Source organism: Pseudochaenichthys georgianus, chromosome 12, assembly GCF_902827115.2.
Source record: "Pseudochaenichthys georgianus chromosome 12, fPseGeo1.2, whole genome shotgun sequence".
Taxonomy (NCBI): Eukaryota; Metazoa; Chordata; class Actinopteri; order Perciformes; family Channichthyidae; genus Pseudochaenichthys; species Pseudochaenichthys georgianus.
In genome coordinates, this window is record NC_047514.1 from 4,771,880 (window position 1) to 4,788,796 (window position 16,917).

General features: G+C 43.0%; 1 protein-coding gene across 3 annotated transcripts in view; it reads left to right on the plus strand.

Moving 5' to 3' along the window:
• whrna (whirlin a) overlaps window positions 1–16,917 on the plus strand; it is a 201,616-nt gene that overhangs the window by 151,809 nt on the left and 32,890 nt on the right. For 2 of the 3 annotated variants that reach the window (XM_034095925.2, XM_034095927.2), the window contains exons 4-5: window positions 6,511–6,719; window positions 10,110–10,146. The exons of the other annotated variant lie outside the window; for it this stretch is intronic. In XM_034095925.2, coding sequence (XP_033951816.1) covers window positions 6,511–6,719; window positions 10,110–10,146 — 246 coding nt within the window. The remainder of the gene's footprint in view (window positions 1–6,510; window positions 6,720–10,109; window positions 10,147–16,917) is intronic. 3 annotated transcript variants of the gene reach the window in all.

Sequence of the window (16,917 nt, forward strand, 5' to 3'; positions counted from 1 at the left end):
CTCTGGGCCAAGAGTTGTCCGTCCTTTTCTCCAAGGACGCAATCAACCCAGTAAGACATTGGTTCCCAACCGAGGGATGCCTACTTCCACGTGGGCCGGGCAAGAGTTTCAAGAGGCAAAATATTCAGTTCCTCCGGCCCTTGGGCAGACTGGCAGCTGCCTCGGCCGCTGGGCCCTTAGGCCCACTGTCGTTGTGCCCCATGCAGATGTGGCTGAACAGCCTTCACTTGGACGCCAAGTGGCACAGGCACAGTGAAGTCAGGGTGTCGCAGCATTGCTCCACTCTCCGTCACGCTGGAGGGGCAGGGCCTATCTCTGGTAGGCGTGCCCATGGGCGCCATCCCATCCCGCCAGGAGACCATCACCATAGGTGCATGTCTCTCAGGGTGGGGTGCAGTGCGGCAGGGCAGGACCGTTCAGGGTCAGTGGTCTGCCCAGCAGCATGCGCGCCGGGTCAACATGCTAGAGCTTCGGGCCGTGCAGCTTGCACTCACGCACTTTCTACCCCAACTGGGGGGCAAGAATGTGCGTGTTCCTTGGGGACAGCATGTACATTGTTGCTTAGACAACAGTCCCTTCTAGATAGTGGACGTTCTCACTCCACTCTGAATTTATGTGGCTGCGATTCTGCCCGACATGTTCGGGTCGACGGCGCCACGGCGGGGTGCCACAGGTCGGTGTCCCTCTTTATGAGAGGGGCTTTACGGCAGCGTCCCCCTTGCACCCCGAGGGCTCCGGCTTGGGACCTGCCCTTGCTGCCGGATGCCCTATCACCTCCTCCCTTCGAGCCCCTGGCCCAGGTGGGGCTTAGGTGGCTGCCCACAAAGGCAGCATTTCTGCTTGCCATAGCCTCAGGGAAGTGAGTCGGGGAGTTGCATGTCCTCTCCATAAACAATACATGCCCGAGGTGGGACTCTCATGCGTTGCCCTTTGGGCAAATGTGGCATTCCCGCCCGGGGTCCTTCCACAAACTCACTTCAATCAGCCTGCCCAGCTGGCACGCTTTGACATTCAGGAGTACGGCACATCGAAGTTGCTGTGCCCGGGGGGTGCCCAAAGGGCGTATATCAAGGCTACTGCCTGTATACGGCAGGAGGAGCAACTCTTGAGTTTGCCCTGGCGGCACTAAAGGAGGTTAGGCCCTCTAACCAGTGGCTTCCCCACTGGGTTGTCGATACCATCTCACAGGCTTACGGGGCCAGTGGTCGCCCCCTGCCACCAGGCTGAGATGCCACTCTACAAGGAGCATCTCAACATATTGGGCTGCCCTGAGAGGGGTGCCCCTGGAGACCATCTGCGCCGCGGCGTCGTGGGCGTCTTCTGGCACATTCTCCAGTTGTCATCAGGTCAATGTCGCCACTCCCCATTCTTTGGGCGTGGTCCTTTTGCCGAGCTCCGCTGCTTCCAGTGGTGAGCAAGGGCTTGGATTCTTCATGACATTGTTGGTATAAGTCATCCAGTGCTAAAGCACCGCCTCTGGCGGTCAGTAGGGACGAAATAGAACGATAGTTACGGCTGTAACTACGGTTCTATGAGTGCCGGATGACCGCCAGAGTTCCCTGTCACTCAGAATTCTTGTGTGCTCGCGAGAAGATTCGGGGAACAGATCCTCTGACAATACCGGCTGATATAGCCGGTGTCACGTGGGTCACAGGTGACTTTGTTGTTATTGGTACTCGAGCTGCGCATGCACGCGCGATGGACATATCCAGTGCTAAAGCACCGCCTCTGGCGGTCATCCGGGACTCATAGGACCGTAGTTACAGCCGTAACTATCGTTTTGTATGTTTGGGTGTTTGCTGTTATGTTTTCCTCCCGGGTTATTGTCTGGTCCTTTTCCCTGTGTTTTTCCTCCCGTCGTTAGTTTCCCTGGTGTGTCTAGTTGTCTGATTGTGTTCACCTGTGGCCCTTGTGTTTCTCCTCCCCTGCGCGGCTGTTTCTCGTCTTGTGATTACCGCTCTCTGTATTTAGTCTTGTCTCTTCCTGTGTTCAGTGTTGGTTCGTCTTTTGTTGGTGACTGAGTTCACCGGTGAGTGTTCAGTTTTGTCTGAGTTGGTTTCATTATCCTTGAAATAAAGGTTTATCAGAGTTATCTGCATTTGGGTCCTGCTTCCTTCACTCAACCGTGACAAATATAGTTCATAAAACCAAGGATGCATAATGGGAATGTTAGCGCCCCTCATCCCAATCCACCCACACCGCAGTATTTTTTTCTTTTTTTTTACCCAAAAAATATATTGTATATTATTGGGGCTATTATTACTTTTATCAGGTTTATCGGGATGACGTCATAATTCCTAATATCGGCCCGATAATTATCGTGCACCACTAATAAATATGTATCTTTCTTTCTTAGCGTTTAAGCTGTTAAAACATATATTCATGAATATAATACATTAATTTCCTTTTATTTTTATTTTATTGTGATTATTTGTATTATTCAAATAAATTATTTAGTCAATTATTACCAAAATGTCTGTGGCCATCGCATGCTGCCTGTGCATGGTGCCACTTGCTTTATAGTCTGCATGGAAAGAGATTGGTATATCAATCGCCTTCACTCGCCTCTGTGCAGCAGTCAGTAAGTCATAAAGACGGGACACTAAGGCTCTGGCTTGTTTCTGTAATGGCTGTCAGGTGGTCCAGTGCACTCTGTCCAGTTTAGGATTCATTCCAAGCTGGAACGCTTCTCTAAGCTTCACAGAGACTGCTTTGGCCTCCTGGTCCCCGTACTATTCATATATTATTGCACCTGGATCTTCCTAAACCTCCACAAACCTTTTTCTAGGGATGCTACCTGGAGGAAAGTTGTTATACTGTACGCTATAAAACCTCAACATAAAACCAGACACCTACACAGTCCTGTTTCCATCACTGCCACCTCGTTTTTATGGCAGCTTTACAGTTGGAGAGTTCTGTTTTGGCAGCTTTTATTTCAATTGTTATAGCTGACATTTCACTTTCAAGCACTGCCCGAATCTGATCCTTGAAAATAGCCGTAAAATCAGCTTGCAGCGATAACAGCAGTTCCTACCTAATGTCCATGACTTCAGTCGGGCTTACCGGCATCCGTGCTGGGGCGGGGGTCTCTCTAGGACATGTGTTGCCTTTGCAATAATCAGTTGCAGCCTTTAGTCTATCTACCTATCATATGTTGTCTTCCATTTGGCTATTTTGCGACAAAACTCAAAGGTTTTATTGTCCAATGCGAAAGCTATTGCTAAGTTGATGCTTATGAAAATCCGAAGTCTGAGGCTCCTCCAATCGGCAATATACTGAAGAAAGGTAAAGAAACAAACACAAGATAATGCAAGAAAATAGTGCACGTGACACAATGGTGCAAGTCAAATGCAGAGATAAGTCAACTGTGTACAAAATAATAACAATATAAAAAGTGAGGACTTTATGTAGACTATATTTTTATGATAATACCCTTAGTTTTTGTCCAACTTTGAAAATAGGATTGGTTTATTTATACTTAAATATAACATATTCTTCCACCTCTGGCAAACAGCAGTCTACATCTACTACTACACTCACTTCTCACGCTGAGAGTCAATAAAGAGACCTATATATTAAATGGGGAATGATATGGGACTCAGCCAATGCTTTAATGCTGACTCACTATCACAATGTAACGGCTGAATGGGACTGGGACACTATCTTCAAGTGACAGAGATATGAACACAATGAAGTCAAATAACAGTTTGTGTGCGAGCTGTGTACATTTCAAAGCCATGTGTGCTCTAAAGCTCCGTCTATTCCAAGTGAAACTGAGATAAACCGAGCTGAGCTCCCAACAAACTGATCTCTGGGGTCTAAGCACTGTATAAAGTCTGTAAGAAACAGATTATTGAGTCTTTTCCGTGGCTTTTTGTAAAACAAGCCGCTGAAAAAAACGCTTGTAATCTCTCTTCAAATCTGTCTCTTCTTTCTAAGGCCTCAGTTAAGCCTGAATCAGAAATGTTTGCCGCCGCAGCAGCAGAGCGTATGGTAGACGAGATTAGATTGATTGCATCTCAAAATGCAGTTTTGATGATGTTTCCCTCCTTGCATTTTCAATCAAACGGCCCTCATACATATTAAAAACGGTGCCATTAAAGGCTCTGATAAAGGTGGAGGTTTATGTGGAGCATGTCCTCAGATGTGCCGAGGTGCAACACACAGTTTGTGGGGTCATCTCGGGCTGTCGGAAAAAGCCAAAGAAACTGAAACGTACGAGATTCTGAATGTCTTTTAATCTCCAGTTTGCTCTGGCTGCTGCTTCCTGTAAGACACTGGACATGATTGGGAGGTGCGGTTGGCCGACCAGTGTACAGAGGGAATGGAACAAAGAGACAGAAAGACATTTGGGGACTTTCTTTAAATGCTAAACACTACATCAAGTTTAAATGCCAGACAGTCATTTGTAGGACCAGCGACTCTGTGCCTGTTGTAAAGGGAGAGTGTTGAGAGTGTCCTCTGTGACTAATTTATTACAGTTATGGTGACGGGTAAAGTTAATAGAGTCAGTGTGAAGCACTAAGCATCTAAACTACCTGCCATTATTTCTTTACATTTCGGTGACAAGGGACTATTTCTTACGACAGTGTGTGTACAGGGACTCAGGTCCAAATTAAGCACTTAGTAGCACTTCACTCTTAGTTTGCACTGTGTATAATTGGCAATTATGAGTTCTCCATGTGTGCATATGTGCACACCTCTATCAGAGTAGAGTAGGGGGTTGGAGGGACCATGGGTGTTTCTCAATCTCGAGTAAAGCTGCTCCAGAGCCACTATTTCAAGCATCCTACGTCATCGAGTGCCGCCGAAGTACTGTTCCAATGCCCAGCATACCTGGAATTACCGAGCCCGGCGTACTTCGTTTGGAGACATTTTGAGGCTGCACAAGTGTAGGCTTTGCGTTCTTAAAATCCCCACAATGCTTTGCGCACGGACCAATTTTCCCAAATCTGTGGCGGAAAATGTAAGGCGGGGCCTCTCATATGACGCACACCTGTACACTTGCTCGCTTGTTCCACTCTTCGTTTTCCGAATGCCAGGAAGGATTCTTGCCTAGCTTCTGAAGCAAGACGCTCGGAAGACATGTGCTACCAAGCAAGCGTACTCGACATTGAGAAGCACCCCGTGTCTCATAGTGCTTTTTTGAAAGGTGTCTGTCGTGTTTGAAATGCATGTTAAGGCCATGGTAGCTTTCTCTATATCGCTTATTTTTCATCCCTCCTTCATTACAATTATCATGTTTTTTTGTGCCATTTCACATATAGAACCCTTATTAAAGAGGTTAGGCTAGACAAATCATGAAGAAGTTATACAGTATATCCCTATAGATGGACTGTAGTGTATTAACATTCACATCTTCACCACACGGAGGACACGATCTTTTGACTCTAAGGCTGCTAAAGGGCAAACTGAATGCCTTTAAAGCTAACTTGATCTGACATTTCCATCATAAACAGCTGATATATGATATGAATAACAACAGATTTGGTTTTCAAATAAGCTTGGATTTCTGCCCTTATCTTTGTATATGAATTGGTTTCTTCTAGGGCAGTGATAGATGATTTTGAAGCAGCAGATTGACAAAATAATCCACCATCTCAAACACTTTCAGCATAAATGTATCCTCTGCCATGTTTATCCATTATTTTACAACCGGTACATGACAGTAAATAACTCGTGTAACTATTACATTAGTATACATATATAAACAAATGTATCAATACAGAAATAAATACAGAAATAATAACTTCATAAATAAGAGGAATACAAATTACATTTGAAAGAAAAATATATGGAAATAATTAAATGAATACATAAATAAATGAAAGTCGTTCATCAAAATAATGAATTTAACATTTATTTTTTACATTTGTCTCCACATTTATTTATAAATATATGTTATTTGTGTCCTCCATACTTACCCCATTGTTAATCAAACAGGTTTCAACTCAATATCATTGGGATAAACAAATACCTAGAAGCAGTCCAGAACCTCCATTCCATGTGCATTTTCTGTTTTGATTATTGATTTGACTTCTTAGGACCTTTTTTAGTTATGTATTATCCTTTTGCTAATTCTCTAATTTGTCTGTGTCAGTTGTAAATAATAAAAGTCTGAGATAAAACCAAGTGAGGCGTAGGAAAAGTGCAGTTTAAAATTGAGTAGCTGCTCCGCCTCATTGAGCACAGACGTGGGTCCCTGCTACAAGCCATTAATATTACATATTAAACAGTGCTGGTCTTGAACCTGTCGGTGAGCGGAGGAAACTTTATTCGATGTGTAATTATTTCACCTAACCTGAGAGAGCCAACGCTTTTAACAAGAAACCGACCACCTAATTATCTAATTCTAATCCATTAAACATGTTACACTCCTCCACCACCTCCATCTGCCCTCTCTCACCTTTGACCTTGATCCTATGCATGCGGCAGTCTCTGCACGGACCATTTTTACCGCCTCGCTCAGTCCCCCCCACCATGCCTACGTGTTCCCTCCCTCCCCTGCAGGTCGGAGATCAGATATTGGAGGTGAACGGGCACAGCTTCCTGAGCATCCCGCACGACGAGGCCGTCCGGGTCCTGAAGTCGTCTCGGCACCTGATGATGACGGTGAAGGACGTGGGCCGCCTGCCGCACGCCAGGACGGTGGTGGGGGAGACCAAGTGGATCGCCAGCTCGCAGATAGGGGAGAGCTCGGCCAACAGCAGCATCGCAGGGTGAGTTGTGATTGGTCACAAAGAAATCTAGACCAATAAGCTGTAAGAAAATATGAACCTGTTCTCCGTGACATCACACATAGGTTTCTGAAGAGCTTTTCAGTCCGTGTCAGTCCACGACGTCATTGGCTCAAAAAATTACAATTTTCCCATTGACTTGAGAGAGGTCTATAAATTGGGGTATTGTCTTTTTTATGCGAAATCATTATTAACCCTGTAAGGGGTTCTTTTACAACATCACTTTAAGGTATCCGAAAAAAGTCAGTAAATGTTTTGTTTTTTTAAAGAGTACATTTACATCAGCCTCACAATGGATTAATTCCGCAGACTAGCTACTGTAGCAAGCTGGGCGATTAACATTAAATAACAGCGGCCATTGTCACTTCAACTGCACTCCACGGTTGAAATGAAAGTGTTCACTGTGTACTAAGGAACATATTCTAATTGAGACGCAGCGCAACATTTGACATGGACAGATGATCCAAAGCATTCGCTTTTTGGGTGGCACTAAGACTAAGCTAGGTTCAAGAGGCAGAATGGCAGCACCCACGAATGCCAAAAATGTTTTAACGTCAACCCTTATATAAGATATATATTATAGTTCACCAAATGTACAGTTGTCATGAAGGGAACCCTGCAGCGTGTGTCGATGACTACGGTAGTATTTCAAACTATTAATGTAACTATTAATTGGGCTTTTTCAACATCGATTTCTCTGCTTGCTTGCAGCAGCGCTACAGCACACCTGAGGCAGCTGGAGATATTCTCCACGTAAACCAAATGCTTAGAGACACAAATCCAAAACGTCTTTACAGTACATTGACTTTCATTAGATCTTTCTAATATGTACCAAGCCCTTGTGCAAATGACACACACATTCAAATTCGATATCAGTCTCCAGGAAGAGAAGAACTACCATATTAATAACACAATAGAAAGAGTTGCACCTTGTATTTGTACAGTGTCTGTATCTATTTGTATAATACAAATAGTGTAATATGATTTGTATCTCTAAACACTTTGATAACACCCCAGAAGATTTTAGACATTATTATAACAAATGAAAAACATCCTACCAGTCTTGATCCAAAGTAGAAGGAAAAGTCTCATGTGATCAGCTGTCTGTCTCTGATGGCAGAACTTGTATTTACTCCTTTTGCAGAAATACAAATATGCAATATCCACTCTGTTGGAACATATCAAAAGCTCCTCTCAAAATGCCACACCTGAGCAGCTCATCTGCAGCTCATCACCTGGAATGACTGTGAGCCCCGACAGCCAAACTAAAGTCTGGTGTAAATGCCAGACTCATTTCCTCATCACAATCACACTCAACCCGACAACTCAACTTTAAAACTGATAACGAGTGAGCACCCTCCTGAGGGGTTGGTGTATGGTTAGCTCAGGGGAGAGACAGCTAACCAGTAGAACATGTATCACAATCAGAAATCCTTTATTAGCCCTGCAGCGGGTTAAGCTAACATATTAAATATAGAGGGAAAAGCACACATTAGTATTATATTAAAAATCAAGATGCATAAGTACGGTACACATCAATGGTGAAAATGAGTAACAGCATTGTAAAAGCTAAGTTAACATTTAAAGGCACTCAGATATTATACTCATTTTTACTGTCATGTTTTAATAAATTATTACATTTTCTTACTTGAAATAATGTTTTATTTCTTGATCTGCTTCTTTCTGCCATGTTGCATTAAATCAGTCAGAGTAAAGTGCTGCACACTGCGTTTAATTTACGAGCCTATTATTTACATCAAGGCTACCAATTATCTGACGGTACAGTACAACGAGCGCAGGCATGGAGGAGACATTTAAATAATCACTATGCGGAGAATAAATGGCGTGGTTGGTCTCAAAAGTCAAGCGGGTTAATTGAATTAGAATCCAGGTCTCCACGCTGTGCTTTCCCAGGTGAGACTGCAGTCTTTCTCGTACCCCCGTATATTATATATTCTCTGTAACTTCTTGCCCCGAAGGCAGCGCTTTGAGGTGACTTGTGGATTTAAAGCATATTACTGCGTGGGAACTTACAGATGTAAAGACATCTAGTCGAGTGCGTTTGTGACATGCATTTTGATGTCCGTGCTTCACATTTATTAAAAAGCCTGACGCGCAGACACGGCCAGTTAACATTTGCAGCAGTTTTTGCCACATCATAAGAAAACATAAAAGCCATGACGAGAATTTCAAATCTGTGGAAGTACGCATTTATCAGCCTGTGAGGAATGAGAAATATATTGATGAAGATGAAAAGCTGTCGGTTTAGATATTGCTTCTTATCCTCTTTATCATACTGTAGCTGCCAAGTGTGTGAGAGGACTGTGAGAAAATGTTGATATAAGCTTTATCAGTTTTATGATTGTGTGTGTCTATCAGTGCATGGAAGTGCTACATGTATACTCTAACTTCAATCCAAGAAAATCAAACGTAAAGAAGGGACGAAGGGAATATCTCATAGTTCAGATGAAAGTCATGAATGAAAAGTCTAAGAGCGTAGCTGCAGTTTGTAGTCTGGTCATGTTTTATATTACATCGACTCATCAATTATTGAATTTAGAATTACTTTTTCATTTAACTATATTTACAATTCCTTATCCGGCCTCATATCTTAATCATTATATATCATATCCAACACACTTGTGGCAGTGCTTCGAGATTCCTTTCTGTGTCGTCAGGTGGTTCACATGCAGAATGGATGGGTGGCTGCAGAATAATGAGGATTTATTTTAAGGAAGGACATACATATGATGTACAGAGCCATCAAAGGGACATGAAGGGGGGACAAATGTAAGTTTAAAAATACAAAGAAGATGTCCTTCTCAAACATCAGGAACGTTTGCTGCTCCCAGACTCCATAGTCTAGGCACACTTTTCACAGGTCGAATTCAAGTTACTACTGTCGCTACGTGAAGTCTCATCAGTACATGTATGGAATATGTATCGCATACCGCTATTCTTTCAAGGAACAATTAGGGTTGCCAGAAACTGACCATGATCAAAATCGATTATTCGGCAGCCCTGGCGAATAATAATCGATTATTCGACCGAAAAATATATAAATAAAATCGGTTTTTAAAAATAATATTCGATTATGGAGACTGTAACGAATATTCGAATAATCGAATATTCACTGGCATCCCAAGGAACAATAGCTGTCGTAAGAACCCTAGATGTAAAACATATATCTATCTTTTATAAATCTATCTGTTTTAGTTTGTCATCAATGTGACTACAATTCCTTATAATTGTGTTTGTGAGTGTGTGTATATGTGTGTTTGTAAGTGTGTGTATATGTGTATGTATGTGTCTGTGTAATGACTCTACTGTCCCTCAGTGATGAATTGTTCCTCTTCATCTGTTTCTCTGCAGCTTCTCAATGGACAAAGGAGCCTCAGCAGCAGGAAAGGTGAGATTCATAGGAAGTCATTTCCACTGTGTGTGTGTACACTGAACACAGTGTGTGTGTTTGAGTATTGTTTCTCTCCGGACATGATAATCTAATCTGTCTGTCCGTCCGTCAGTTAACCCCGCCTGCAAATGTAATTGCAGTGTGACAATAGGTCAGTGGTGTCACCAACCACTCTTCAGTAAATAGCCGATCTCACCTTTCACCTCATGTCTTGGCTAATAAACGCTCACAGATTTCTACAGTATCACATATCATGAGCATTGTATCTTCCTTTTAGTTATGTTTAATGCCGAATTCAGCAAATAAAAACTACTCCTTATTCTGGTATACACATGGATGTGCTGCGGAGCGTCTGTCGGTGTATTTTGGGTCGGGATATTTGCTTGTTTTTGCCACAGAGGCTGAGAGCAGATCAGTCCAGAAGTGGGCTTAACAGACCACTTTGAGTTCCGTATTCATCTTGTATCATCAGCACTATACCGTGTCTAAGTCGTTAGCGATCAAACCTCAAACATGGTCCAACCAGGTGCTACTAGACTCAGCAAACACTCAGAAGACACAACAATATCCTTTAGGGATGTAACGATATATCGAATATCGCGATAAATAAATGTTTCGATACCGTCGTGAGACTGACAAAATATTGTTGTCTTTTTTTTTTAAACCTTTATTCAACCAGGTGGTCCCATTGAGATCATCGATCTCTTTTTCAAGGGCGACCTGTCCAACATGGCAGCAAGTAGGTTACAACATGAACATAAAACGACAGATAACACAAAAGGACATCGTATTTGCAGGGCTACATTTACATACCTGGAGACATTGACAAGTACCAACAGTATATTTATATCTCGCCCTGTCAATAAGCCGCACCTTCTTGGCAAAAACTGTATTGTTTTTGAAGTGGTGGAGAGACAATGCACATATTTACCCACTGCTGTCCCCCATGGCCAAAGCATACCTCTCTGTCCCAGCAACATGAGCACCAAGCAAGAGAGTTGTTTCCACAGCAGGGGATTTTGTAAATGCCAAAACATCCCAGCTTCTACCTGGAAATGTGGACATGCTCATATTCCTAAAAGATAACCTTGATGACGCTGAGTGAGTGAGTTAGAGTTGAGTTACTTAAAAACTAAAGTGAAACTTGATTTATTCTATTGCAGGGTCTGATTATTATATTTTTGACACTTTAAAATACTACTATCCTACTAAAACGCTGTACAAATCAGATTTAAATCTTTTCAAGTAAATCTCAATCTCAATATCGCGATAAATATCGTACCGTGGACTTGTTATCGCAATATTACCGTACCGTGAGTTTTTGGTATCGTTACATCCCTAGTATCCTTACATTGTGACCCTGGTATATCCCAAACTCACTCAGGATCCTATACTCATTTTGAACTGACTTTGAGGGTTTGAATCCAGAAGTAAGAGGAGAGTTAAAGGAGACAGAAGCTGACGACAGAGAGCGAAAGCAGGTGAGGGGGAGGAGGGTGGTAGGGAGAGCTCACTTTTCATTATGGACATCGGATTGGGCAGTCTCCCCCCTACGAGGAAGGACATGTAATGTGGAAACAATGGGGCAGAGAGAGGATTCAGAGGTATTTTGAAAGTAAGAGTCAAGCAAATTCAAACAGACTTTGGTCTGCCACCAACACACACCAATGTGCTCTTTAAGTCAAAAGGGCCCTTTTAAGATGGTTGTATAAGAGGCACTGCTATCTTATCAGCATTTTAAGATCAATATGTCTAAGCAATCTGCAGGATAGATGTTGCAGTGCTTCCAATTTATGCAGGCTTCCAAATACACTCACGAAACCAACACATCTTTGAAGGAATACTTGAACATTTGTTTGTTTATCACTCACCCAGTGTTTCCTTGAATTTGTGAAAAACACTTAGTTTTACTCTCATGCTTCTACATTGAGCAAATAATCCAAACACTGAGGAAGCCAGACTCACGAGGACGAGTAGCAAGCTTGCTCCAATGTGAAGCCTTTTATGCACAAATGTTTTAGATTGTGAGGTTTTTACAGCAACAGCCAGGGGTTGCGGAAGAAGTGAGCAAATGACTGGATTACACTCTTTGGGGTTTTCCCTCCCCTGTAGTGTGTTTCTATTCACAGGTTTGTGTGCATGTAAATGGACTGAAATATATATAATAATCCCAAAGTGAACCTCACCTGTAATGGGGATCCTAATAAACTATAAACTATAAACCTGTGGCTTTCATGCTTGTGACACCAGCAGAAATATCGGTTCTGTCTGCTGGTTGTTTGTGAAAAAGCACTTCCTGCTCCTCAGCAGCCTCCACCAGTCAGCCTGGAGAATTTATGAGAGCTCGGTTGCTTTCATCCTCTCCAAGGATTTACAGGATGCTCGCCTTCCCATCCAGTCTCCTATCCAGTCTCCTATCCAGTGTAGGTAGACTAATAACTCCGAACTGTGAGGTGGGACTGTGTGTCTGCCACTGTTAGGAAAGTAAACGACAAAAAGGCGTCAGAAATGCTTTACTATATGTTCTACCTTGTGAAGTCGGCCTGGTGCAGATTTCTGGAGCTTTTATAAAACGACCCTACAGGATAGGATATTTAAAAAATGTTTGTGCAAATACTTTCATTTCTATTTAATTCAACGCTTCACTGTGAAATCAAGTTGAAGGGACACATTCAAATCCAAGCCTTTGATGTTGCATTTCTTACTTTTGCTTAAGTACGTTTTAAATCCCCCACCTCGGAGCCAAACACAGTCACGATGACAGGAATGTAATGTTAAAGTTTATTTACAACGTTCACAAACATATCATCCATTCCTGATTTCTGATCAAGCAACATCCATCCTTCTGTTAGTCAAAAACAAAATCAAGAAGTAGATGTTCTTCTTTGTAGTCTTTTGTAACCTTAAAGCAGCATCGTGACAATACTAAAGGTTACCAAATTAATGGTGACACAGCTTATATCTAATGTTCTCCATAAATCTGTAGCCAGCATCCTCTGTGTCCTTCTCCAGACTTCACTGGGGGTAGCCATTGAAGTAGACAGCAATGCATGCCAACAAAACCCTATAGCTTCAAAATAAATACTTTTCATTTCAAAATAGAGTGGCTTGAGCACAGTGGGGTTCGTAGGCTCTCAAACTGCAACATAACAACACCTCTGTGAACACACACCAGGGCCAAATACCCCCCTTCGTCCATCAGAGGGTGTGTGAGCCGCACAGACCCTCTGATGTGACACACCAAGGAGTCCGCTCCTCCTCTCTCCGTGTGAAGCAGGAGCAATATCTTCAAAGCAGCAGTTAGTACCTGGCCCTGTCCTCTGCAGCACTTCAAGGTCCTTGGAGTGATTTTGATCTTGAGTGTAATTACGAGCTTTCCTCACTATAATATTGTTGTTCTTGTGTCATGTTTGAAACATACTGTGCGTCCACTTCAAACCTGTGTCCTTAAGGCTGCCCTCGATCAAATACACGTTGTGTGATGGGCTCTTTTGATCTCCAACATGAAACAATCCTAACTGGTGGGCAACATGTGTTAATGCGTTTTTGTTTACGTGTATGTGAGAGGCGATGAGTAGAAGCGTGTTGTGAATGGGTCTTTGCTGGGTCATTGTTTTTCTGTTGTTGAGGTCTGTGCCTGCCATCACCTGTTTCTCTTAATGTACTGTATAGGCACTATTTCCTCAACCAGTCTCTGACTCTGACCAATTGGGTCCCGTGTGAATCCACTGTTATCTGACAAGGGTAAAAAGTGTTCACCGGTCTGAGCAGTGATACAGGGATGAGGTGCAATGCTTAAGTGTCAACATACATTTGGCCATGTCTTGTACTTTAATATATAAGCCATCAGCTGCTCTAGAAATCCCCTAGAAGTTTTAAAGAACGTGTGTGTGTGTGTGTGTGTGTGTGTGTGTGTGTGTGTGTGTGTGTGTGGTGTGTGTGTGTGTGTGTGTGTGTGTGTGTGTGTGTGTGTGTGTGTGTGTGTGTGTGTGTGTGTGTGTGTGTGTGTGTGTGTGTGTGTGTGTGTGTGTGTGTGTGTGTGTGTGTGTGTGTGTGGTGTGTGTGTGTGTGTGTGTGTGTGTGTGTGTGTGTGTGTGTGTGTGTGTGTGTGTGTGTGTGTGTGTGTGTGTGTGTGTGTGTGTGTGTGTGTGTGTGTGTGTGTGTGTGTGTGTGTGTGATGTAGCAGCAGGGCTTAAGGGCCATGCAGCGAGAAGAGAGGCGATAATTCAAAGCCCGAGCCAGAGAGTCTGTGTTCGCACCATCCCCACCTCCACTCTCACGCTGTGTCAACGCCTCCTCAGCATAAATATGAATCTCCATTAGAGTGATCTGCCAGTGATGGTGCTGCTCAAACAAGCAGAAAACAACGCTCATCTAATAATCTGCTCTCGCTTCTGGTGCCTGGAGATCCAGCACATCCCAACATGAAACGCCTGTCCTACCCCCGCCTCTGTTATTGAGGCCTAAAGGCCAAGCTAGCCAGATAAGCTTATTAATTAAGGATAGGTCACGAATCATTAATTCGGCTCTGACTCCATTTACTAGAACAAATGAATGTTATTTGAGACAACAAAATGTATTACGGCAAATAACAAGGGTAAATGTTGCTTCGGTCCGTCTAACCTAATTTGCTCATTGGAGTCTGTGGTCGCTTTAACGGTACACCAGGATGAGATGAACACTGATCAGTACATGGATCAGATGAAAACAGTAAAGCCCCTGTCACACTGTCCCGAAATTGACACCCGATGGACACACGAATATGGAATTGTGAATTTCGCACGAAGATGGCCCCGAACCACACACGAAGGCAACATTTACATTACATTTAAGACATACAACTGCAATGAAAGTACCAAAAACAATTATCTTACAGTACTATGATACAGTACTGATATCTTCAGACTTTGTTCTTTATCCGTCTTTATATGTAGAAAATATTACGTTTTGTCCGTAATGTTGTTTCCATAACAACAACAACTTCCTGTCAACTGTCCTTCAAAATAATATATTATATCCTTTTTAGTTTCACAGAACACAAATTGGGTTATTTACATAATATGTTTACATGATTTTGTTGTGCAATAAAACAACCCGATGGACACACGATAAAGGAAATGTTCAAATTCGGCTGTGATCGTAGCAACATCGGGCCATTCGTGAAGGCATCTTAAGCCATCGTATGATCGCCGGTGGAGTTTCTCAGGCTCCGGCAGCAACTTCGTGAGCGGTGGCAAAATCTTTGGCATGCCAAAAAATTGCCGAAGGACCTTGCGAAGGTTCATTTTCGTGTTGAATTCGTGTGTCAATGTTGCCCTTCGTAAGGCCATCGTGAGGGCATCTTGGTATCATCGGTGCCATCGGGCATTCGCCCCGATCAGAGTGAGGCTGAACGCACCGATGATAACACGAAGATGACACGATTTGACAAGATGCCCTCACGAGTGCCTTACGAAGTTGCCGCTCACGAAGTTGCTGCCGGAGCCTGAGAAACTCCACCGGCGGTCATACGATGGCTTAGATGCCTTCACGAATGGCCCGATGTTGCTACGATCACAGCCGAATTTGAACATTTCCTTTATCGTGTGTCCATCGGGTGTCAATTTCGGGACAGTGTGACAGGGGCTTAAAGACAAACAACATGTTTTATTAGCAGGAGGGCCCAGTGTAGCCAAAGTGGTGCAAAAGTATTGAGATGCTTTACTTAAGTAAAAGTACAAATACCATGGTTTAAAGGGGCCTTATTATGCTCATATTCAGGATCCTATATGTATTTTGATCCTCTCCTGGGACATGTCTCCATGCTTTAATGTTCATGTGCTGCAGCACCTCTTTTCACCCTCTGTCTGAAACCAGAGCCCAGTCTGCTCTGATTGGTTAGCTGGCTGGCTCTGTTGTAATTGGTCAACCGCTTAGAGATGTCCTGCTACGTACAATATGTTGGAGCGCTAGCCAATAGAAACGCGAGTGTTACGTAGTGATGTCACTATGTCGTTGAAGTAAACAAAGGATTCCAATGGAGGCGTTTCAGGTTTTTTAACTGGTAACTTTGAGTGTTTAAAAAATTGCAGTCAAGTAAATTGTTTTTTTGTTTTTGTTTTTTTTGCTCTGAAATGTGTTGGAGTAGAAGTCCAAGAAGCATACAATGGAAATACTCAAATGAAGGACACAATTCTACAGCTGCTGGTACTCACAACTGAATGCTAGCGAGTGAAATCCTTTTATCAACAAGACAAGTCCCTCAGCTTCAAAAACGGATGCTTTGCAAACGTATCTGGCATATTTAATTGCTCAGGTTTTATTCACTTGTTCAATAGCGAGGTACTTTTGGACCCTCCAAATAAAATCCACCTGCCAGCAAACACAATTCAAGATCAATTTACAAAACAGCATGGCGACAAACAACAGAAATTGAGTTGGATTTACACGGCTTGAAAAGAAAAGCAGGAGGCAATAGTCAGAGATATGTATCGCTGAATACAATCCACTGGCCTGAGTGGAATGATAAACATGCTCAACAGGTGTAGATTGTGCCCCATGCATCCAAAGTCTAGCTCACAAAATGAGTATTTACTTTACCACACGGGGGCAAAGAATTCCATTAGAAAAAACAAAGTGTGTCACAGAGGTTGGTATAGCAAATAAATCAGAACAAAAACAAGGTGGCTTATCAGAGGTGGTGCTGGGTTGCACTTGTAATGAACTGCACCCCAAGGCCCAGAGTGTGTTTCTTTTAGCTCTGCACAATACAAAGCTGCCTGTGTGTCT